The sequence below is a fragment of the Xyrauchen texanus genome, chromosome 39, assembly GCF_025860055.1.
Source record: "Xyrauchen texanus isolate HMW12.3.18 chromosome 39, RBS_HiC_50CHRs, whole genome shotgun sequence".
Classification (NCBI taxonomy): domain Eukaryota; kingdom Metazoa; phylum Chordata; class Actinopteri; order Cypriniformes; family Catostomidae; genus Xyrauchen; species Xyrauchen texanus.
In genome coordinates this window covers 23,988,374-24,012,188 of record NC_068314.1, presented here as the reverse complement: position 1 = coordinate 24,012,188, position 23,815 = coordinate 23,988,374, and the positions used below count along the sequence as shown (strand labels likewise).

At 42.1% G+C, this 23,815-nt stretch overlaps 1 protein-coding gene across 2 annotated transcripts in view; it reads right to left on the bottom strand.

The window, feature by feature from the left end:
- LOC127632789 (inactive N-acetylated-alpha-linked acidic dipeptidase-like protein 2) overlaps positions 1–23,815 on the bottom strand; it is a 373,182-nt gene that overhangs the window by 195,530 nt on the left and 153,837 nt on the right. For both annotated transcript variants that reach the window (XM_052111561.1, XM_052111562.1), the window contains exon 3: positions 7,606–7,867. In XM_052111561.1, the coding sequence (XP_051967521.1) occupies positions 7,606–7,867 (262 nt within the window). The remainder of the gene's footprint in view (positions 1–7,605; positions 7,868–23,815) is intronic.

Sequence of the window (23,815 nt, the reverse complement as noted above, 5' to 3'; positions counted from 1 at the left end):
TTGAGGGGGGGAGGAGCCCTGAGAGACTCGAGAGGCGAAGCCGTGAGAGGCTTGAGGGGTGGAGCCCTGAAAGACTCGAGGAGAAGCCCTGAGAGCTTGGGAGGGAGCCCTGAAAGACTCGAGAGGAGAAGCCCTGAGAGGCTCAAGAGGAGGAGCCCTGGGAGGCTTGGGAGGAGGAGCCTTGGGAGGCTCGTGAGGCGGAGCCCTGGGAAGCTCGAGAGGAGGAGCCCTGGGAGGAGGAGCCCTGAAAGACTCGAGAGGTGGAGCTCTGGGAGGCTCGAGGGGTAGAGCTCTGGGAGGCTGGAGAGGAGCCGCCTTAGGAGGCTCATGAGGCGGAGCCCGCGAGGGCTCTGAGGGGCGAGCAGAGGCTGGCAGAGCCGTGGAAGACTCTCAGGGCAGAGCAGAGCCCGGCAGAGCCGTGGAAGACTCTGAGGGTGGAGCAGAGCCCGGCAGAGCCGTGGAAGACTCTGAGGGCGGAGCAGAACCCGGCAGAGCCGTGGAAGACTCTGAGGGCGGAGCAGAACCCGGCAGAGCCGTGGAAGACTCTGAGGGCGGAGCAGAACCCGGCAGAGCCGTGGAAGACTCTGAGGGAACCTCTGTGGTCTTGAGCACAAGACGAGACTGGGGAGAAGGGGCCTCTTCCTTCTCTTACGTCTTCGGCCAACAGGGGACGTGGCCATGGGGACGGTCGAGGCTACAGGCGCTGGCTCTGGGGCGGTCGAGGCTACAGGCGCTGGCTCGCTGACCGTGGAAGACATGGGCGCTGGCTCGTTGGCCGTGGTGGGCATGGGCATTGACTCGCTGGCCATGCCAGGCTTCGGGACTGGGGCCGTGCCAGGCTTCGGGACGGGGGCCGTGCCAGGCTTCGGGACGGGGGCCGTGGTAGGGAACACTGGTTCAGTTTCTGCCTCCCCCACAGTAAACGAGGAACAAGCGTACAGTAGGGCGAGGTCAATAAACTGAGCCAGGTTGAGAGAGCAGCGACCACCAGGCATGAATGATGAGGCTGGCTCATTCAGTCCATGTTGAAAAATGTCTTTCAGAGCCACCTCATAAAAATTCACCTGGTTAGCCAGGGCACAAAAATCCACAACATAAGCCTCCATGGGTTGGCTCCCCTGGCGCAAAACCAAGAGTCGGGCCGCTGGCTCCATAATGTCAAGGACGGGGTTATGCGTTACACCACCGCTGCCTTGCACGAAAAACTTGGCAAGCGCCCGAAGAGCCGTCAAACCTCTCAGGGGGTTGAAGGCTCACAGCGCTCAGAAATGCACTGGAGGCATAAACGGGCTAAGGGGCAGACACAGGTGAAACAGGGTGATATAAATCAGACAAAGGACATACCTGCTGCCCCTGGGCCGCGAGCGCTTGGTCCTGCCTCCAAATTGTAGCTCCTCGCGCCGAATGTGATGTGCATCTCCGCTCTAGTGAGCTGCGTGAATCCTCCGCGTGATACATTGTGACTGTCTACGGTGAGGTTGGTTATTCTGTAACCCGCACACACACATACAAGATGAGACAGTCACAATGTATGTCAAAACTGCGTTTATTTGCAGGCAAACAAAAGTACAGCACGGAAAATCCAGAGGGAGAATGGTCAGGGTAGCGTAGGGTCAAAAGCCGGGGAAACAAAGTCGAGTAAAGGGGCAAATCCGGGAGAGAGTGGTCAACGAGAGTGGGAAGGTCGAAGCCGGGAAACAGGATCATAGTAGACGGGACTAGTGGGAGCAAAAGACAGGGGAACAAGGGGAGCTGGCAAGCTAAGAGGAGGACAAGAGGAGTTCAAAACTAGACGAGACTAGCGGGGGGCAAAGACAAGGGAAACTAAATACAATAACCAACCCGAGTGAGACGAACGGGTTGTGAAATATATAGGGGCGAGTGCAGGTGTAAACAATGATAGGTGATGAGACGAGTGCAGGTGAAACTAATGTGGTGACTGAGAGCGGGCGCAGGTGTACATAATGTTCTGGCGATTGGGAGCGGGCATGTGAGCCCGAGGGGGGAGATAGTGTACGAGCATGTGAGCTCGTAGGAGCAAAAACGAGCGTGCAAGCTCGAGCGAGCAAAACAGGCGTGGAAGCCCGAGGGAGCAAAACGAGCGAGGAAGCTCGAGGGGGTGGAGCGAGGGAGCGGGGTTCGTGACAGGAAAGCTGGTTTCACTGATTAAGTAAATCCTCATTGGCACTGCTTCGCCACTATTAAAACATATAGTTTCTTTTAGAAGATTTGTCAACATGATTTTGAAAGACAGCGAAGAACTTGACTTGACTTTTAACATTAAGGTTGACAAATTTGATTATGTTTTCTATGCCACAACTAATAAGATGAAATGCTTTGACTGTGGTGGGGTAGGTCATCTAACTCGGGTTTGCCCTGAAAGTAATAAAGAGAATAATCTGTCAACTGATGGACAAAATATGAGGGAGACTCATTTAAAGAGTGATGATAAGGAAAGGGTTGAAGCAGGGACCTCTAATGCTCCCATCTTGAGTGTGAAAAATCTGACTGTTGTGGAGAACGATGGTAGTGTTTCTGAGGCCACTGCACCAGTAGTGTTTTTGCAGGAAGGTGGGTTGGAAGCTAATGCTGTAGCGAGTGAAGGAGTCAGTGATTTCACTGCTGAGTCACCTTTAACAAAGGGTAGAAGTGATAATGTGAAGTGGCAATCATTTGAACTTTGTGATGATGCTGATTTTTATTCAGATAAAACAGTTTAAAAGTTCCAGTTAAAAGAAAAATGTCAAGTGAAGTTCAAAGTGTTAAACAGAAAAAACAAATGTAGTTGATGATGATGACAAAGAAGAGATGGAAAGTGGCAATGAATCTTCGGATTCATCCAGTCGTGATTATGAGGTAAAAGATGTTAACTCTTCCTCAGAGCAACGAAAAATAAGAGAGTAGTATGTGTCTGTGATTATTTTCCAGACATCAAAAATGTATTATATATATATATATATATATATATTATTTATTTGTGAAAGTTTATTCTTTTGGGACCCAAAAGTCCTTATTGGCAATTCAACACTGCATTATTACATGACAAACATTTTAAAGAATTGTTTAATTTATTTTGGGAGGATTTTAAAACTAAGAAAGGTTTTATAACTCTGTACAACAATGGTGGATTTTTAGGCAGTTTTGGTTACAGTTTAATCAAAACATCACTATAGACACTAATTTTAGAATGACTATCTTGGAGGCTGATATTTTAAAACTCAAAGAGGTTTCTTAGACCTGCTTTTTGATTAAAAAAAGCACAATTGGCTGATCTGCTTGGTTCCAGGACACAGGGAGCCTTGGTCAGGTCGAGATTCCAAAATGTGAATGCCAGTGGACTTTTACAAGTCCTTTTGGTCAACATTAGGAGAAGATCTCCTAGAAGTGTTGAATATCAGTCTGGCAAGGTGTAAATGCCTCAAAGTTGCCAAAGAGCTGTGTTGACCCTCCAACCGAAAAGGGAGATCTTTACATAAAGTGTTGGTGTCCAGTTTCTTTGCTTTACAGCGAAAACTTTTATCAAAGGTCTTAGCTAACAGACTGGCTTATGTAATGGACAGTGTTATTCATCCTGATCAAACTTACTGTGTCCCAGATAGATAGGTTTTTGACAACATTGCTTTTATTCGTGATCTTATCGAAGTCCCCGAGATGCTAAACCTAAATTGTGGTTTTATTTTGTTAGATCAAGACAAAGCTTTTGATCGGGTACAGCATTGTTTTTTATGGAAGGTTTTAAATGCATTTGGCTTTAGTGAGAGTTTTATTAACTTCATTAAAGTCCTTTATTGTGATGTGGAGTGTATTTTAAAGGTCAATGGTGGTTTATGTACTACTTTTAAAGTTTTTAGAGGCATACGACAGGGTTGTGCATTCTCTGGTATGTTATACTCTTTAGCAATTGAGCCTTTGTTACAACAGACAAGGTGTAAACTTCAAGGTGTAATTTTACCAGAGTGCAGCAATAATTTTATTCTGTCGGCCTATGCAGATGATGTGAGAGTGTGTATCAATGGACAAAGTGATAATCAGTATGTCATTTAGAGGGCGAGTTTTAATTGTTAGTAATTTAGTGGCCTCTTCGCTGTGGGCAAGTTTGCTGTTTTGGGTCCCCCATTAACTTTGATAATGAAATTACAAGCACTGCTAGTTGACATTTTTTGGGATAATCTACATTGGATCCCTCAAAGTGTTTTATTTTTGTCCAAGAAGAAAAGAAAATGGTCATGACTGATATATCTGCAAAGTAGAATAGCTTCTTTTAGATTACAGTTTGTGCAAAAACCTTTAACTGTTTCAGATATCTTCAACTGGAATGCTGTGGCAAGAGTGATATTGAATAGGTTGGGTTATTTTAATCTAGGCGGGACAATTTTTTTTATGGATCCATTGAAATTAAATTTTAATTAAATTAAATGTTTTTAAAGTGTGGAATATTTTCTCTTTTCAAAAAGTGGAGGTCTCAAAATCCCTTTACTGGTTATTAGAAGAACTTTTAATCCATGGTAAGCGACTGGATTTAACAAACACTTTTTTCCTTCCCAGACAAAACAAAGCACTTATTGATAACACAATGGTGATAACATTTTGTTAAGCAAAAAATGCTTAGTGTTTCTCTCAAATATATGAAGAGCAGAGACAAACATTCAAAACCAAAACAAAAAGTAAGTAAACTTTAATTCTCACTACCTGATCTCTCTTTCTTCCATAAGAGAAATTAAAGGCAGTTATTGCTCAGTGCCTGCACCTGATCATCATATAGTATGGAGAGAAAGAGCTAGGATGCACAGCGGATTTAACTCATCAAAACTAATTACCCTTGAGAACCCCTAAAACTCATTACTGACCAAAGAGGTAATGCCTCCACATAAATACCACAAGCTATCAAATTACCTTCAGTTTTAAGTGTTTGTCATGATCGTTTCTTGTTTATTATTTAAATGATTAGGCCATTTCAGTCAGTGAAAAATTATGAGGACAAAGTGACACTCTGCAGCAAAGATTAGAAATTGCTTGACTAAACCAACATGGGATATCCTTTTTTCTGAACTTTAGTAATAACACATTAGAAAACTACATGTACTTAAGGTAGGGTTGGTGTTAGGTTTAGGGTTAGTACCTTCATATTCACAGTATGCCCACCACTGGGCCTTCGGTATCATTACAGAACAGAGCGCCACATAGTACACTAGAAACTGCAGATTAGATAAATGCATGTGAAGTTTGTACTAGCTTGCTTGCTATTTTTCTCAAATGTGATGGAGCTAAACAATGGTGGACTTATATAAACCAGAGATTAAAGACCCACCACCATCTCTAAAATCTGTTGTTAGGGAGCAGGGGAGCATTATGGTTTTGCTGTAAACTACAGTAATACTGGGCAACGAGTAGTTAACAGGACGAAGATTGTGTGTTGGCTCCGTTTCACCGAAGTTGGTATGACTCAGGAAGCACATCTAACACAGGGAGAGAGAGACAAGGCTCTGTTGGTGCCCTAGGCAATGTTTTAGATTGCTTGAGCCCCATTATACAGTTCCTATAAGAAAGCATTTCAGCAATTCTGTAGCGCCCGCTCTATATAAACAAGCATACACTTGTCCAGCAGGGGACATTGTCAATGCTAACAGATCCGCTCTCTCCTCTAATAATGTGGATATTCTGATTTTACTGAAAAAATATTTTAAAAAAAATCAAGAACAAGTGGTGAGCTGAAAGGCAAAAGACACAGAAATCATAAATACCAAACCGTGAATTGTGTGTACCGTTGCAGCCCTAAATGATATAGTATGTACATGTAGAACAGTACTGTAAAATAAAGTGCTATAATGTTTTCGGTTAAGTATACTGAACATGAAGGTGTACCTACAAAAGGTATGGCACATATTAAGAGGTCAAATTATTTAACATCCAAGTGATCCAAGTCAACAGCAAGTCCGCTCGCTAAATGCAGATTACAAAGTCTGCTAAGGGCACCAATCCCCTAGTAGAGCACCTTTTACCCTAGAGTGGCACCAAAAAGTCCACTGGCTGCCCAATTTAGCACATTATACGGTATAGAAGGACCAGTTAGCAATTGCGGAACACTCTCCCTGTCGACGGTCACCTCGCAGACCCCACTTGAGTTCACAAATTTGTCGGATTACAGAAGCAAAAGTTATATATATATATGTTGATTTTAAGGCTGCAAAGCTTTATATAAATTGTTGCAGTAACATAATAAATAAGTATTATTAATAACTGAATGTGACATTTTCATCCTTGAATGTTATTCAGAACTTAAAACAAAAAACTTTTAATTTGCTGCTTCTTTAATAATATTTAATTTACTGTCTCATTGTGGTATGAATATGAATATGTTACAAAGTCTATGAATATGTGACAGAGTAACTTACAGTAAGTTCCTCTATGATTTCAGTGGGAGAGGTGGTACATTTTAAAGCCAAGCTGTGGAACTGAGAGTTGGTATAAGTACATAATTTGAAAAGCCCAGTGACCCCTGAGCTACTCAGAATAGTTGGAGGACTCGCAAACGATTCAGCATGAGATCCCTTGTCATTTCATCCATCAAGCCAGTCCTATTTGTTTTTCCCTGCTGATTTCTAGACATTGCAAATTCCATTAATTTACATCAGAGCCTTGAGTGTGCAGCATTATGATGGATGACTTTGACCCCCCTTGTGGATGACAAGATCAAAGACCAACTGTTACTAACTCCAAGTGCAACTTTTTTACAGCAGCTTAACTCTGTTAGATACTGTGTGACTGTCTTGAAATGGATAAAGGCAGTGCATCTTCCTTTGACAATGCCTTCTCGCTTCAGAGATAGAAAGCATAACCTCTAAAATTAGCTGGTTAATATATCTCACATGTGTGTGAAATGTGTTCAGTCTTGCATAATGGATTGGTTTTAACCTTCCGATGGGAGGAAGGGTTTAGGGTAGTCGAAGTGAGTTGTGTGAGTGTGTGTTTAAATGAAATTTCTGACATAAATTTAGCTACAGTGGCCAAAAACTCTATTTATTGTGCATTTATTGTGCAGTACAGTACACAATAAACAACCATTAAAGTAAAGGATACTGAGTTTATATAATGAATATTGTGAATAGTTGAACCTTTTATTTGATTGGACAAGTGACATTCCAAGACTGCTGATATTTTTTATAACAGCACAGGCATGTTTCACTGTTTGTGTCACTCTTCTGGTCTATGTATAAGTATACTATGCCATATACATATACACAAACCAGCAGAGTGACACAAACAGTGAAACATTCCTATTCTGTTATAAGAAATATCAACACTCTTGCAACGCCATACCAGCTGATATTCCGAGCATTGCTTAGTGACATGCAGAAGTTAATCCCAAAAGTTTTGGCCATTTTTGGAAACTTTTTATTAACGGAACAAAAATGAAAAGAATAAATAAATAAATAAATAAATAAATAAATAAATAACTGTCCATATTGTGTCTTAAATGGAAGTTATTAACTTCTTGTTTACATGTAGAACTGTATAGAAGCAATATCAACAGCAACAGTCATGCTTGTTTTCATTACAACAGCACTGTTGCTTGTGTAGCATTGTAAAAATTGCAATTTAACTTACTTCCATATTTCCCACAGCAGAGTAGGCTGCAAAGGCAAATGGTTCAGTTGTGGTTGTGGATGGTTGGTCACACCTTGCTCCGCTAGGCAGATAACACTGGTTACTGATCTTATCGACGATTGTGCTGTGGGTGGGTCCTGGATAGCTCAGAAGAGCTGAGTGATTGGTCACCTGGACATCTTTTAATCCAAGCTCCTCCCACCGCTGAGCAATGTTCCTCACCTTGGATTCCTCACTGAGATCAGACAAGCTGTCAAAGTCCCTGTGTTGAGGCAAAGACATAACAGGAAGGAAACATCAATAAATGTGTCCAGTATTTTGAAAAGCCTTGCAACACAATACGCTGACGAGACAGCACTTAAAGCCTTGATGAATATGTGCAAGTATAATTACCATTAGCGTAATTAGTACATTGTTGACTTTAGGTTAACATTTGTTTTCCTCAAAGGTATTTACATGGTCCATTGATGTGAAGCTGCAGCTAAAATCTTGGGACGGAAATGAAGAGAAGGCCTCCATAATTCTTATTCTGGACAAGCTTCAGTTAATGTAACTGATGAATATGGCAGTGCAGGGAATCAATTGTCTCTTAAACAAACGGATGCACTATTAAAAAATGATTGCCGGGAGAGAAAGTAAATTAGCAACAGACGGTTAAACATGAGAGAGAAATGAAGCACTGCTAAGGTGCTCTGGCAGCTCAGCTTTGCACATTTCTTACCCATCACAGCACATGGAAGGCACAAAGAGAAACACATTGTTATCTTGTAACTTTCAAACTTTGAGAGCTCTCAAACCCATCAGCATACTGAAGCAGTGATTTTATAAGCAAAGCACAGCAGGCCTTCCCATTCTTTCAATCTTCAAATAAAAATTAATTTAAGTGTAAAAGAAAGCAAAGACCATCCAGAGACTATAAATATTTCAACTGCATCCTCTACCCACAGTTTTAGTTTAGGTAGAACAACAATAAAAACTAGAAAAAATTGAATGTTGGCTTGACAAAGCCTTCTATGAAAATTGTAAACGATTACATTTAAAAATGTAAGTTGGCCTTGGGTTTAGGATTTGTAAAAAATGTGTACAATACCAGTATGTTGGCTTTGTGAAGAACAATAATAAAATCCTGACATTTTTGTACCGCATCGCGTATAAATCTAATTAAAATATTTTTGTTAATAATACACATTGCTTTTCATACCTTAAAAAATGAAATTAAGGGAAGCTCAATGCCTGGGGCTGCTTTTAACTGATCACTTCCCATAATTCCCTGCTCTCATCACTGCCAGCTGTCCCTCATTGTTTCTCACCTGTGTTTAATGTTCGCATTAGTCTTTGTGTATTTAATGCCCTGATTTCTGTTCAGTATGGTCAGTTGTTGAATGTATTTGACCGTATTTGACCTACCGTGTTCTGCCCGTACTCTTCGTGGATGTTTTTGCCCGTATATGTTTTGTTTCCCATCGTGGATGTCTTATTTTGTTCCCTGTGTTTTCGTGTATTCTGAGTTACACGGTTCATCTTTTGTTTTCATTAAAAGCTGCATGTAGATCCTCATTCCTCGTCTGCCTCGTTACATAAGTGTTGTTGAAAGTATGGGCACATGTGAGCTCCAGTTTCCTGGTGAATGTCCACAAAGTGGACATTGATGCAAAATGTCTGATGGGGGATGGTGCTTATCAGTAGTTTGGCTGAATGGGGTTGATTTCAGAGTAAAATAACTTTTGAAAGCATCATGTCAATTTCCAGTGCAATCATGTTGTCCACTTTAAGATAACAGCCATTTTTAACACACTACAAATCTTCTTTATAAGATTCTGAGGATGTCAAAGGTGTATTATATCTAATATTCATTTAAGCAGTATGTAACATTTCAATTTTGTATTGCTTGGAATTTGTTTATTTTATTACTGAGAGTTGCTTGTCTTGTATAATTGCTTTAAACAATGTTTATTTAATTAGATTTGTATTGCTTTTGGTGTGGAATGTAATTAGTATCGAAGTTTCATTGGTTTTGGTATTGACTACTGAGATTCTGGTATCGTAAAAAAAGCCTATTAAATTCTAGTTTTGTATTGTGCTGCTTTCTTGCATAGTACTGAATTTAACCTGGGTATGAGCATACAAGAGGACAATGAATAGTTCTTACCATCAGATACTTGATGAATGGGCACATTTCTTCTGCACAAAAAGATTTTTAAGTTTCCTTCTAGCCTCTCAAGCACAAGACACATTCAGTAAATCATGAGAGCGGACAAGTGGTGCAGCCCCACATTCAATGACCTGACAGAGTGTGTCCAATCCCTCATGGCTGTGCATGGGTGCCTGGCTAATCTAATTAAAAGCGTGCTCTGCATGAGTGGAGAGGATGATTCCTAACCTCTCTCAGGTAATGCTTCTCCAACTTCCACCCCCACTGCAGCTGACACAAGACTTGAATAGTAACCTCGGATCTTATTTATGGAGGAACCATTGTTTTGATTTTATTGTCTGTTCAGAATTCCTGGACTTAATCGCATGCCCACGGACCATAATAAGGAAGATTCCTGAGAAATGCTAGCTTGCAGTACCACCAGTTTACTCCAGAGGGCAGTAAGTGAAATTTCAGCTGTATGAGCAACGCGCAGTTTATACAGTGAAGAAAACACTTCAGTAGGCACACAAACAAGCGTTACGTTCTTGCGTTCAAAACACTCGAAGTAACGCAAATGCTATCTAAGGGATCTCAAGATGTTTAAAGATTTAACTTGACACAGTGACCTAAACACACCCGAGATGTCTAACGTAGGTGTAAATTGACGGGCCCTTAAACAAGCCCTCATAAAAATCTCCAACTGATTGACAAATTCACTTGTGAAATGGATTGCTGTGAACTGTATGCCAGTGATTGACTTATGATCAATAATATGGTAAAGCCGCTTTTTGTATTGTCTTATAAATGATTAACTCTTCTGCTACAGGAATGTAAAGCATTTTAATTATCTGAATATATATATATATATATATATGTGTGTGTGTGTGTGTGTGTGTATATATATATATATATATACACACATGCACTTATATACTCATGCATCACATGCATACACACATACTCACAACTACCCATATAAATATATACTGTAGTACCTCAATTAAGAATTTGGTTTAAAACAGTTACCACCATTGGAATAATTGATCTTTTATGAATGTTCTTTTTAGCAAGTGGTATACACAACCTGCACCCTGAAGGAAGGGCCTCAAAGCAGGAATGGAGAGGATGGGTCTGGTCTGAATATACAGCAATTACCTTTTTTCCATAAAGTGTGAAAACAGCTCTTGCAATGCACTCTGTTTCTAGCTGGTTATCTTATTTGCTTCGTTTATTCCTCGTATTAATATATTTTTTCTGTCTCATTGTTAAATTGCCACAATATTATGTTAAAATACTTCAGATCATTGATCTGTAAACAATGGTTAGGACCCTCTTATTGATACTAAATTTTCTTAATTTCCTGAGTAGGTCGAAACGCTGTCTTGTTTTCTTATGTATATGATCCACATTTTACTGGAATGAGAATATGTCATCAAAGATTGTACCAAAATATTTAAAATTTGAAACTTGCTCTACCTATACACCTTTTATAATAAATTGTTCATATGAAATGCCATCTGTACCTGTCCTATTTTGATTCCCACAGCAAAATGTCTTTGTCTTCTCAATGTTCAATTGTAGATGACTGTTATCAAACCACTGTACAAGACTTTTAAAATACTCAAAATAAGTTGAAATATATGTGTCTGTTTGGCAATTCATCAGCGTATTTGATTAAAGTGAGATCGTCCCTGCTACATTGAAGTTTATTAATATAAACAGAAAAAAGAAGAGGTGATAATACACATCCCTGTGGTAACCCTGAATTTAAGACTGTACAATCAGACAAGATTCTGTTAACACGGACGAGTTGGGGCAAATTTCTTAAAAATGTCTCAAACCATAAAATTAACCAACTACTTACACCTAAATCTTGCAATCTTTCTTTAAAGATTTGTGGTTGTTCATTATTAAATGCTGATGTGAAATCCATAAAAAATTATTCTTACATGAGCATTTATGTTATCTAAATGGTGCTGGGCCTTATGTAATATGGTCAGGCAGGCATCCACCGTGCTCCGATTGGGCAAATTGTAATGGATCTACAGAGCCATTAATTTGTGCTAACAGTTCTTTACATAATATACTCTCCATGCACTTGCACAGAACAGATGTAAGGGCAATTGGGCAAAGGTCTTTGAGCTCTGGCATGAGGTATTTTGGGTACTGGAATAACATTAGTGTTTTTCCATGCTACTGGTACAAAACCATCATCTTAAGAGACCTGAAACAGCCAAGTACATACATGCCCAATTTGTTCTGCACACTCTTTTAGAACAATGCCTTTCAGGACATCTGTACCAGTAGCCTTATTTGGTTTAATTCTATGGATAACCACTTAGATAACCTCCCCTACCTCTATTCTCATAGTTTCTGATTCTGTCAGAGTATCATTATTCACAACAACCGCAGTATTGTCAAATCATGAATAAAAAACATTTAAATTATGTACAAAGCTATGGGGAGCATCATCAAATACTTGTACCCATTTCTGTTGTCTGTCCATCATTGTATTTAATCCCCTCCATGCATCTCTGATATTACTGGTTTTAAATTCCTTTTGAAATTTATACTGTATTCTTTAAACCTCCTTTGTCTCACGTTTAATTCTTTATTTAGCTCTTTTACCTTGTGTGTTTTATTCCTTAAAAAAACCCATGCTCTACTTATTCAAAGATTGTTTAAGGTCTTTATTAATCCAGGGTTTGTTGTTTGGGAATATTCTAAAATGTTTAGTTTGAACCACCGCCACTGCTCAAAAATTAATGTAAGTGGTAATTGTGTCTTTTTTAATCATCTCAATATATTGAGCTCTTTATGTTGCCACAATAAAAAGTCAACAGGAATAGTTACAGTAGGCAATGGACAAATTGTAAAGTGTAGTATGACTTTAAGAGGGTGCTTTGTAATGTGAATGCTGTTTTGGAGCAATCTTTGCCACCACTTAAAAATCTATTGAAATTTGGAGGTGAGAGTAATGTAACTTGAGATATTACATGTCCTGTAAATTTCACTTAAGGCATTATGTCATTACAGATAAATGTAATCTACATTCAAAAAATACTGACACTAAATGTTGTCACATTAAAAGTCAAAATACTTTAATTATTACAGGGTTGAGTCAGAATCATCAACTTCCAGCACCACGCATTAGGACAGCGACTGTGTTGTTAAGATACAGACGAGTTTATAGAAAAATTACATCTCTAACATTTAGCTATGGTGAAACTTTTAGCTCTACTATATGCAGTTGGGTACAAGTAATACATTCCAGCATTTTATAAAACTATATGTTCCACAATATAAAATCTATTGAGCTCAGTATGTTACCACATTACAAAGTCAAGTGAATTCAGTAGATATGACAATGCCTAAAATATGATATGTAGTGTCTTCCTAAGCATGTTTTTGATAGTGTTAATGTTGTTCTGGGGCAATGTGTGCAACCAATGAAATAGTACTGAAATTTAGAAGTGCTGGGTCTGCGCAGCCACAGACATCTCTTTATGAACAGGAACAGCCCCAAAATTCAACTAAGATGAAAGCTAGTAGTGTGTTCAGTAGGGTTCACATACTGTAAGTGTATCCAACTTATTCTGGAACCATCTGTTCCACCATGTACAATCTATTGAGCTCTATATGTTGCTACAAAATAAAGTCAACAGAACTCATGATATGATATGACAAAACCAAACTATGAGGTTTAGTATATCTTTTAGAGGGTGCTTTATATTGTCAAAGTGGTTTAAGGACAATCTGTGCAACTACTAAAAAGGTATTATAAGGTGAAATGCAGCACATCCTTTAGTTTGGACAAATGTTTTTACAAATTCTTTTTAAGCAGTTAATTCATCCACTCAAAACTTATTGAAACTGTTGTGTTATTTCATAGAAAAGTAAAAAACAAACCAAAAAAAGGAACAGATTTATCATGCACTGGCACATGACAGAAATGTGTGCATTCAGCACCATGCACATGGGCAGTAAATAATATACACCGATCAGCCAAAACATTAAAACCACCTGTCTAATACTGCGTAGGTCCCCCTCATGCCGCCAAAACATCCCCAACCAGCATCACAGAATGGCATTCTTAGATAATGTTCTTCTCACCACAATTGTACAGAGCAGTTATCTGAGTTACTGTAGACTTTGTCAGTTCGAGCCAGTCTGGCCATTCTCTGTTGACTTCTCTCAGCAACAAGATCCACAGAACTGCCACTCACTGGATGTTTTTATTTATTTTTTGGTGGGTCACCATTCAGAGTAAATTCTAGAGACTGTTGTGAAAATCCCAGGAGATCAGCAGTTACACAAATACTCAAACTAGCCCATCTGGCACCAACAATCTTGCCGTGGTCCAAATCGCTGAAATAATTTTTTTCCCCATTCTGATGGTTAATGTGAACATTAACTGAAGCTCCTAACCCGTATCTGCATGATTTTATGCACTGCACTGCTGCCACACAATTGGCTGATTAGAAAATCACATGGATGATTGTTGGTGCTAGATAATACAGTATTTCTGTAACTGCTGATCTCCTGGGATTATATGAAGCTCTGGTGAAACTTAAAAATATTTAGTTGTAGTATATTCACTAGGGTTCCCGCATGGATTTCTATTTTTTTTCTTATAGAATCTACTGAGCTCTATATGTTTCTGCATTAAAAAAAGGAAAGTAACAACATGGATTTGACAAAAGCCAGATTTTGAAGTGTAGTATGTACTGTAGAGGGTGCTTGATAATGTTGAAGTTGTTTGGGGTGATCTGTGCAAGCACAAAAATTATTATAAGTTTTAGGTGCAAGTTGCCATACATAAAGTTGGTGCAAGAGTTTGGTTTTATTATTATTAATAGTAAATGGCTGAATAAATGTACTGGAAAGAATATAGTTATATGTGAAATCACTTTGTCCTGAACAATAATGAGTGATAAGACTGAGATTTTGCCTGGCACCCACATCTATGGTTTCACTGTATGCCAAATAAAATAATATAAAATATCAAGGTAACAATCACTTCCCATGAGAGAATATGCATTTTTTTTGTAATGAACTATTTCTGAGAATTCTGTTGAAAACAAATACATTATTACATAGAGATGGAATGTGAAGGAATTCAGTTTTAGATTGAAAATGTACAAGTAGACTACATCTCTGGAAATTGTTATTTTTTTACTGAATAATAATAATAATAATATCATTGAAAATCAAATCAAATCATCATTGTATAGACCTACATAGCTGAAATATTCTTCAAAAAAATCTCAATTTGTGTTCTGCAGAATAAAGAAAGTAATACACATGTGGGATAGCATGAGGGTGAGCAGGGGTGCACTAGCCATAGGGAGCACCAAGCGTTTTCCCAGCGGGCCGCTGGGTAATTTGGGCCGGCCCGCCGTTCGCAAGTACCAGCCTATCATACAGGCGATATTGGCAGCCGCCCTGGGTTCCAATATGCCCGTACGGACCTCATATATTTAAAAAATTCTGCAAGACAAGCCAATTCAATGGCTTTTATTTTAAAATAATATATGATTTTATTTTGAAATTACACATCAGAGAGCATATCCGTATGTGTGTATTAACTCCGTAGCTGTGCCTCATTTCGAATGCTGCATCCTCAGGAGGTCGCATTTGTTGGCCACATACGTCATCATGGCTGTCTCGTTTCAGAAAAGCAAGTAGGACTCTCTGAATGCAGCCTTCAAATGTGACCTTCTTTCACTGGGATTCGGAGGATGCATGAGGTACATCCTTCATGGGCACTCACAAACCACAATTCTTTGCTTCAAAGGAAATTATATATATATATATATAAATAAATTTTAATTATAATTTAAATGGCAGGGCGGAGGGCGGGGCCGGGCCCTGATTCCGCACACCTGGTCCCTAATTAGGCTGATAAAGCCCAAGAGGGATAAAGCCGACCGGAGACGGCAGTGTGACAGAGAGAGTTACGGCAGCTGCCTGACATCTGTGTGTGTTTGTCTTTTACTTTAGATGATTATTCAAATATTATTTATATTGTTAAGCCAGTTCTTGCCTCCTCCTTTCCCTTTAACTGTTACACTGGTGCCGAAAACCCTGGAAGAAGGAGGAATGCACCATAGTAGAGTCCTCTCCAATACATCCACCCCAACGAATGTAGGAGCCCGGCCACCTGAAAGCGGAGTAATGCCCGCCAAATGCGATTGGAGGAGGGGCTCTTAGCCGACCACCTGAAGCAGTCAGGGCCTCTGCCAGGGGCGGAGAAGACCCCTTCCATCCACAGAAAATGCGGCGGGGCATTCCGTCCGCAAGGGGCCGGTGGACTGCCTCTGATCCACCTGGGGAGGCGTGGCTGTCATCCACTAGAGGGTGGAGGGGTGGCCGAGGACCAGGCTATGGCATATCGGAGAACCAGCGAGTAATTTTTCTCTCTCTCTCTCTCTCTCTCTCTCTCCCGCTCCATGTTGGCCTTTCCCTCTCTTTTTTAAATATTATTATTGTGTTTTTGGTTGGTAAGTGCCACATGTTTTAAAAAATTTATATTGTTGTTTCCCTCCCCTTGCCTCCGGCAGACGAGGCCAGAAGTACACGCTCCCCCAATTTTGAAAATGTATTTAGAAACACCAAACATTAATCAGTGTTAACACAAAAACAACCACTTTTTTCCATAAATCTATATTTACAGCTTCCATTTCTCCCATCAAACCAAACCATATTGTTAAATATATATTAAGTTTGTTTTGTGTCAACTCTATTGACAGATCTCAAAATGAGGAAAATTATCTAAAGAAAAATCTATTACATGATGCTCTTTAAAGTGAGCCCTGTTATATCTGGCTTAGTTACTAAAATATTGATGGAAATTTGCCTGGATTCATTATGGGATAGGGTTCATTTCGAACATTCAGATGAGTAGCATGCACTCACAGTGCTACTCACTTGGCTATTTAAAACACAGGTGAAACAAATCAGTCCAGAGAATGCATAATGTGTGGTGACCTACATTAGCTCATTACTCAGTTACTCAAACTCAATACTGTGCCGAAGGTCAAACCAGTATACTCTGGGCCCATTTATATTCAAGATGTATTCTCCACCTCTACTGTCTTTCCATTGACCAATCAAAACAGAGATCAGAGTGTTGAAGCTAATCACTGTGTGGAAGCTACTGGAGACAGCTTGACCACATTCAACCCCTTGTCAAGCAATGCTTGTGGAGTGTGTTGCTCTCAGCAGCATGACCTGAAGATTAATGCTTCTTCTTGCATCTGGAGAAAAGATCAGTTGCTCTCTAGCACAAGCCCAGCTCCCTTGCTAAAAAGAGGAGCCTGCAAACCCTCCCAATAGCAGAACCTTAACTCAGCACCATATGTTACTGGGACTAATATAGACATCAAGAGAGGAGCCCAGCACTGCTGTCAAGCAGCAAAACTCCACTAGCCAGATGAAGCTTTATCTTTCCAAGATTCAAAGCAATTATCCTATCAGGCTGAACTTACTGATGTCAAACTTCTGCATGCACTGTAATTCCCATTGTTAGAAACATGCCTGTGAATAGTGCTTTTGAGGAAGCAATTCTACATCTTTATTTTGAGCAAATATGGAAAGGATGAAGCACTTGTCTCCTTCTTTGACATTTGAGGCCTTTAATTAAATATGGTTGAGTGCAGATGATTGACAGCTGATGTATCTTGTCTAACAGGGCAAGTGGCCACCTGGGTTTCCTGCTGTGCTTCACAGAGGCTGCCTGGGTGGCTATTGAACTGTGGCGATGCTATTATACGTGATAATACTGGCAGTAGTGAGTTCCACACCATATAAAAGCACTTGGCTTTTTTGTTCCCCGGGGCCCTTGAAGGGGCCATAGTGTGTTTGAGCAGAGAAAGAAAAAGATAGGAAGCCTTCTTTCCATAGAAAAATGTCTGACACTTCTGTCCTTCTTAGCCACATTTCCAAAGCAGCGATCTTCTTCAATATTTCAGGAAACATATCCAGATACATTTTATTAGCTTTTTATTTCCCAGAGCAACTCATCTTTTCACTGAAATTTGAATAAATTTCACTGAAATTTTATAAATTACCAAGTCATCAATGAAGCTTAAAAGTATTTCTGTTTCATGTGTACAGGTACAAATCCTAGATATCAGCCTGACATCAACACAGCCCATGATTATTGTAAAAATGTGTTTGCATATTCTGCAATGTTAATGTAAAAACATCTAGGTTACGGATGTAACCTCCGTTCCCTGATGGAGGGAACGAGACGTTGTGTCGAAGAAGCGACACTAGGGGTCTCTCTTGAGCGCTGAATGTACCTCTTAACTATGAAAAAAGGGCAATGAGAAGTTGGCAGAAAGAATTTGTATGTCCCGCCCCCGGACATAAGGGTATAAAGGCAGAGAAATGCATCTGTTTCATTCAGGATTTTTCTGAGGAGCCAGAAATGGTCCGGCCACAGCAGTGGCTCGGCTCAGCGACGTGGCCGGGAGGACACAATGTCTCGTTCCCTCCATCAGGGAACGGAGGTTACATCCGTAACCTATACGTTCCCCGTCTGTCACTAGTGGTTCAATAGTACATTAGGGGTCCAATTGAAATCACGCCATGCACTGAGCCGTGTACGTGTACTGCTGACACAGGAGCGGGTAGGTAATTGACGTGCCAATACGGCCAGCTGTATCAGACTGCACGTAATCTTCCCCAATGCCCAATAAAGTCGTCGGAAACCCTTATAGTTACCCTAGACAGGGGAACAAGGTGACACTTGCCAACATGGGAACGGGCCGAGCCTAGCTGGGCCTCTTTTCTCTCTATGTTTCTCGCATACAGCAAAACGGCTGGGGCCCTTACACGCATCGGCGAATTCCTTCGCTGAATTGCAGACCCACAGGGTGCCCATTTCACATGGTGCTCCAACCCAATCTGGAGGTGTCGGTCGTGACCAGGATGCTTCGGGACACCTGCTGCAAGGGACTCCTGCCCGCAGAAAGCAGAGGTCTGTCCAGGGTTTGAATGTTTGGCGGGGTTGACCCTCAAACGGTGCGTGCTGATATTGAAACTGAGTCTAACTCCATGCCGAGAAAAGAGATGCCCTGAACAGGGGCGAGCTTGCTCTTTTCCCAGTTGACCTGCCTGAGCACCTAGTCCCTGTGAGCGCATAGTAACTCTCGGGAGTGGGCCAGGATGAGCCAGTCATCGAGGTAGTTGAGTATGCGAATGCCGGCTTCTCTGAGCGGGGCAAGGGCTGCCTCTGATACCTGGCCGTCGAACGCGAACCGTAGAAAGGGTCGATTTCGAGGCAGTATTGAGAACGCGTTCTTCAGGTCTACCGCTGCGAATCAATCTAGATGCTGGACGTAAGTTAAAATATGTTTTTGCGTGAGCATTTTGAACGGGAGTTTAAGTAAGGACCGGTTGAAAACTCGCAAGCCGCCGCCTTTCTTCGGTATGATGAAGTAAGTAGGGCTGTAGAGACCCTTCTTCATCTCGGTTGGAGGGACAGGCTCTATCGCGTCTTTGAGCAAAAGGGTCACAATTTCCGCACGCAGGGACTTGGCATGTTCGCCGTGTACTGCGGAAAAGCGGACATCCATGAAGGGGGGTGGGGGCCTGGCAGACTGAATTGCATAACCGTGTTGGATGGTCCTGGCCAGCCAGCTAGGTTGGGAAGTGAAAGCCACCCAAACTCCGTGCTAGGGGCACTAAAGGGATGATTATTTTTTATGTACCCGGTGGGTCGGAGCAACGGGGCGGAGCAGGTAGTAGTACGGCTTCGGGAGGCGAATGTGCGTCCCGACGCTCTGGTGCTGAGAAAAGACTTGAAGCACTTACCTTGCTCCACACACCCGGCAGGGGGCGGGTTAGTGACTGAGGAGGAGGTCCAGCGTCGGCGTCCTCTAGACTCATCAGAACCGGCTGGCCGGGGGACAGTCGTGGCTTGGCTGGAGGCGGAGGGTCCGCGTCCAGGGGACTGTCGAGGTCTTGCGGCAGAGGGCCGTGAGAACGGCATGTGCGGGCCAGGTGACCCAGAGAAAAAGGAAATCACTCTTTTATTGAGAATGTGGGCAAAGGAAATAACTGCAATAAAGATTCTCCTCCTGGTCCTCCACCAGGGGACTGAGTGATCTCGGTCTCGGTCTCTGGGTCTCGGTCTCAGGAACGCCTAGGAGCCTTCCGGGTCCTCGAGGGGGTACGTGAGACAGGGGGTGTGTGCTTCCTGCGGGGTGCTCGACGCTGGGGCTGAGAGCTGGGCCCGGGTTGAGGAAGAGCATGTTTTCTAGCTGCAGGGGGACGCCCTCGGCGAGCATACGGGCTTGGCCCGTGGCGGCAGGGTTGTGGCGGGGCAGGATGTGTGAGATGGCCTCCGTCTGCTTTTTCACCGCTGAGAACTGCTGGGCAAAGTCCTCGACAGTGTCGCCGAAATGGCCGAACTGGGGGCATGTCTTGTACCCATCTCGACCAAGTTCAGCCACAGATGACATTCCTGAACCACGAGTGTGGCCATCGCCTGCCCGAGTGACTGCACTGTGGCCTTCGCTGCCCTGAGGGCGAAGTTAGTCGCTGAGCGCAGTTCCTGCAGTACGTCGGGATCAGGACTACCCTCGTGCAGATTTTGAAGTGCCTTGGCCTGGTGGACTTGCAGGAGGGCCATGGCATGCAGGGCGGAAGCGGCCTGTCTGGTGGCGCTGTAGGCTTTAGCGGTCAATGATGATGTCATCCTACAGGCCTTGGAGGGGAGTACAGGGCGACCCCGTCAGGTGGCGGCGTTCTCGGGGCACAGGTGGATCGCAACCGCCCTATCCACATGGGGAATTGCCATGTACCTGTGGGCCACTCAGCCGTCGAGGGTAGTGAGTGCGGATGAGCGAGGGGCTTTGTGACGAGCAGAGAGGGGTGCTCTCCATGCAATCATCAGCTCATCGGGCACCTCCAGGTAGAAAAGGACCAGGGGGCTGTGAGCGGCGCGCAGACCCCAGAAACCAATCATCCATCCGCGATGGCTGTGGGGAGGACCAAAGGTTCCAGTCCAACTCCATGCTGGCGGCGGCCCGGGCAAGCATGTGGGATATCTGGGCGTCAGCCTCAGCCTGGGCATGCTGGCCCGAAGGCGGCAGCCAAGACAAGTCCTCCGCGTCAGATGCTGGACCGCTCTCCGATGCAGCGGCAAGCTTATCCAGCTCGGGGGGCTCAACAGGATAGGCAGGCTGGCTGTGAGGCGAGCCGCTGTTGCCTCGAGCCCGGACGGAAGTCAACGAGCGTGACGGGGGGGCGGGGGTTTCGCGGGGACGTACCCGGAGGAAACCATGCCCGCTGCTATCCCCGCATCGCCTCCATCGCCAGCCGCGTCGTCCTCAATCCCGGGGGAAGAAGGAGCGATGCGGGGGGCGGCTGGAGTGGTGTTCCTTCGGTTGAAGGAAAGCAGTGACCGCAACGTTGCCATGGTCATATTCTCGCAGTGAGAACATGACCCATCCACAAACGCTGCCTCGGTGTGATCGAAGTCCAGACACACAAGACAGCGACTGTGGCCGTCTGAAACTGAGAGCACTCTACCGCATCCAGGAACTACACAGGGGCGGAAGAGCATCTTTATAAAGACGCATCCTGAAAAGGACGTTCAACGCCGCTCTGTATTGCTCTTTTAGAGAGAATTACTCTTTTAGAGAAAATCACTCTTTATACAACACTCTTTTAAGTATTGCGCTGTCGAAGCACCCAGGGGCTGCCGCGCAGAGCAGGAGAAAGCCGCTGAAGTGCGCCGTAGATCCAACAGCAGTAATCGCTCAGAGGTGAGAGTGAACAGGTTTGTGACTCCCAGCTCACTGCATACACAACCATCGGCTCCGAAGAAGATTTCTGAATGAAACAGATGCATTTCACCACCTTTATACCCCTATGTCCGGGGGCGGGACATGCAAATTCTGTCTGCCAACTTCTCATTGGACTTTTTTCATAGTTCAGAGGTATAGATAGAAGGGGAACTAACAGTATGTTTTATAGTACAATGAACTCTTACATGTGAAAATATCATGGACAATTGAATTCATTCATGTCATGACCCCTTTAAAGACAACATGAAATACATTTTTCTTTCCAGTGCTGATGTGTTTCCTATTAAAACTGTAAAATAGGGCAGGGCATATCGAAGGACTAATTCCTTGTTCTTGCTAGTCTGAAGAAAGTGGTATTAGGAGAAAGGGGACTAACTCATTCTACAAGACATTTTATTGAATGATAAGTTTGTAAGTTAGATGTGCTATAAATTTGTGTTCCATTTTCACTGAAGAAATTTTTTTTTTTAAAGTTTTTTAAATTTTTTAAAGAAAATTGTCAACTAGCATTTAGATCAGTGGTGCCCAATATGTTGATCGTGATCTACCAGTCGATCGCAAAGGCAATGCTGGTAGATCACACAAAATTTGTATGTACTTTCGTAAAATTTTAATAAAAATAAATATGATGTATTTCCTTCTGTCTGACTTGCACTTGACAAGTAAATATTGACCAGGCGTGATTTTTGTTTATTCAGTTGCCATGACAACTAGGTTTGTGCATATGCGCCTTCCAAGGGCTTCTGAGAACAGAGTGTGAAATTGCAATGCTAGCAGTGTTTGAGACCTACTACCAGCAGCTACTGCCCGGATTATGCAAAACTGTCTGATTCCATTCAGCGCAAGTCATCAGAATAAGGTAAATGCCCTGGCTATTGTAATCTATTGTGCTGTAGTTGTTTTGGGTTTAGTTTTAAAATGAATGATTTCAACATTGAACATTATTATATATTTTTTTAATAAATAGAAGGTGAATTCCATGTAGGGATACATGCAGTAGTCCCAACAAGCATTTTCTTTTTTAAATGAAACTGTGTTTTTTTAGTTGGTAGATCTTATTGAGTTGGTCATTTAAAAGTAGATCATCATGCAAAAAAGTGTGGGCACCCCTGATTTAGATGAACTCAAAGCTAACAGACATGGACTAAAAGCCACAAAACACCTAATTTGATTTTATGGGATCACCACACGTGAAGTGTGTTTTCAACTAAAATATTAAAACAACATGTGATGCCTTAACAACTCCACTGGCAAGCAGAAGACTTCAAAAATAAACAGTAGCTGACTTATACACAGTTAGGAAAGAAACAAAAGGAGAAGAACTTTCCTTGAACTACGCAGAAAGACAATAAAAGAAGGCATTTGTCTGGCAAGGAGGAGGCCCAGAACAGATCCTTTGACAGAGAGAAGTCATCTGCATCAGTAATGCAAGTATGTCAGTGATCTCTTCCTCACTCTGAGTGGATCCATCTATTAGAAAGTGGTGATATACAGTATAACCAGGTTTTGCAAATATAAAGCTGGCAGCCCCAGGAGGGAAGGAGTCTGGATGGCATGTTAAACAAATTACAACAAAAATAGAATCATGGTAAAAGGCATTGGACACCAATGACATTTTGAGCTGTGAGTAAGTACTATTCAAGAACAGAGGATCAAAAGCTAAAGCAACTGCATTGCATTGCCCATTGCTACCTTTACTGGCACTTACTACATTGGAAGACAACAAATGCATGGAGGAAACCACTTATGGTCCTTCTTTACTACAAATAGTACACATAGGTAAAGTGCAAGTGAAGTGAAATGGCTCAAAGCTCATTTACTTCGGTTACACTGAGTGCTGTGGTTAATTGGTAATCTTTTATGGTGGTGCTTTTGCACAGAGGCAAATTTTGCTGGATTTCTATAGAACTCTGTAGCATGTGTTCTATCACCTCTGCCTTTTAAGAATGAAGAAAATAAAAAGCAGCATACAGTCTCAATTTATCTTCTGAGGGCTATTCCAGAAAACAGGTTAAGCGACTTACTTCAGTGGATAACCTCAGTTTTCTGTTCCAAAAACTGAGGTAACTTTCAGGGTATGTTAGTAGTCATTGCAACTTATCCTATGACCGTAACCTGCTCTGGAGTAGGTTTGTTCCAGAGTTAGTTTATTTCAGGTAGATATCAGTACATTTCGGAGGCTGTCAGCGCATGCGTGTCTTTTTAATAGTGACACAGTGGGCGTGGAATTTCAGATTACGCACAATATAATCAT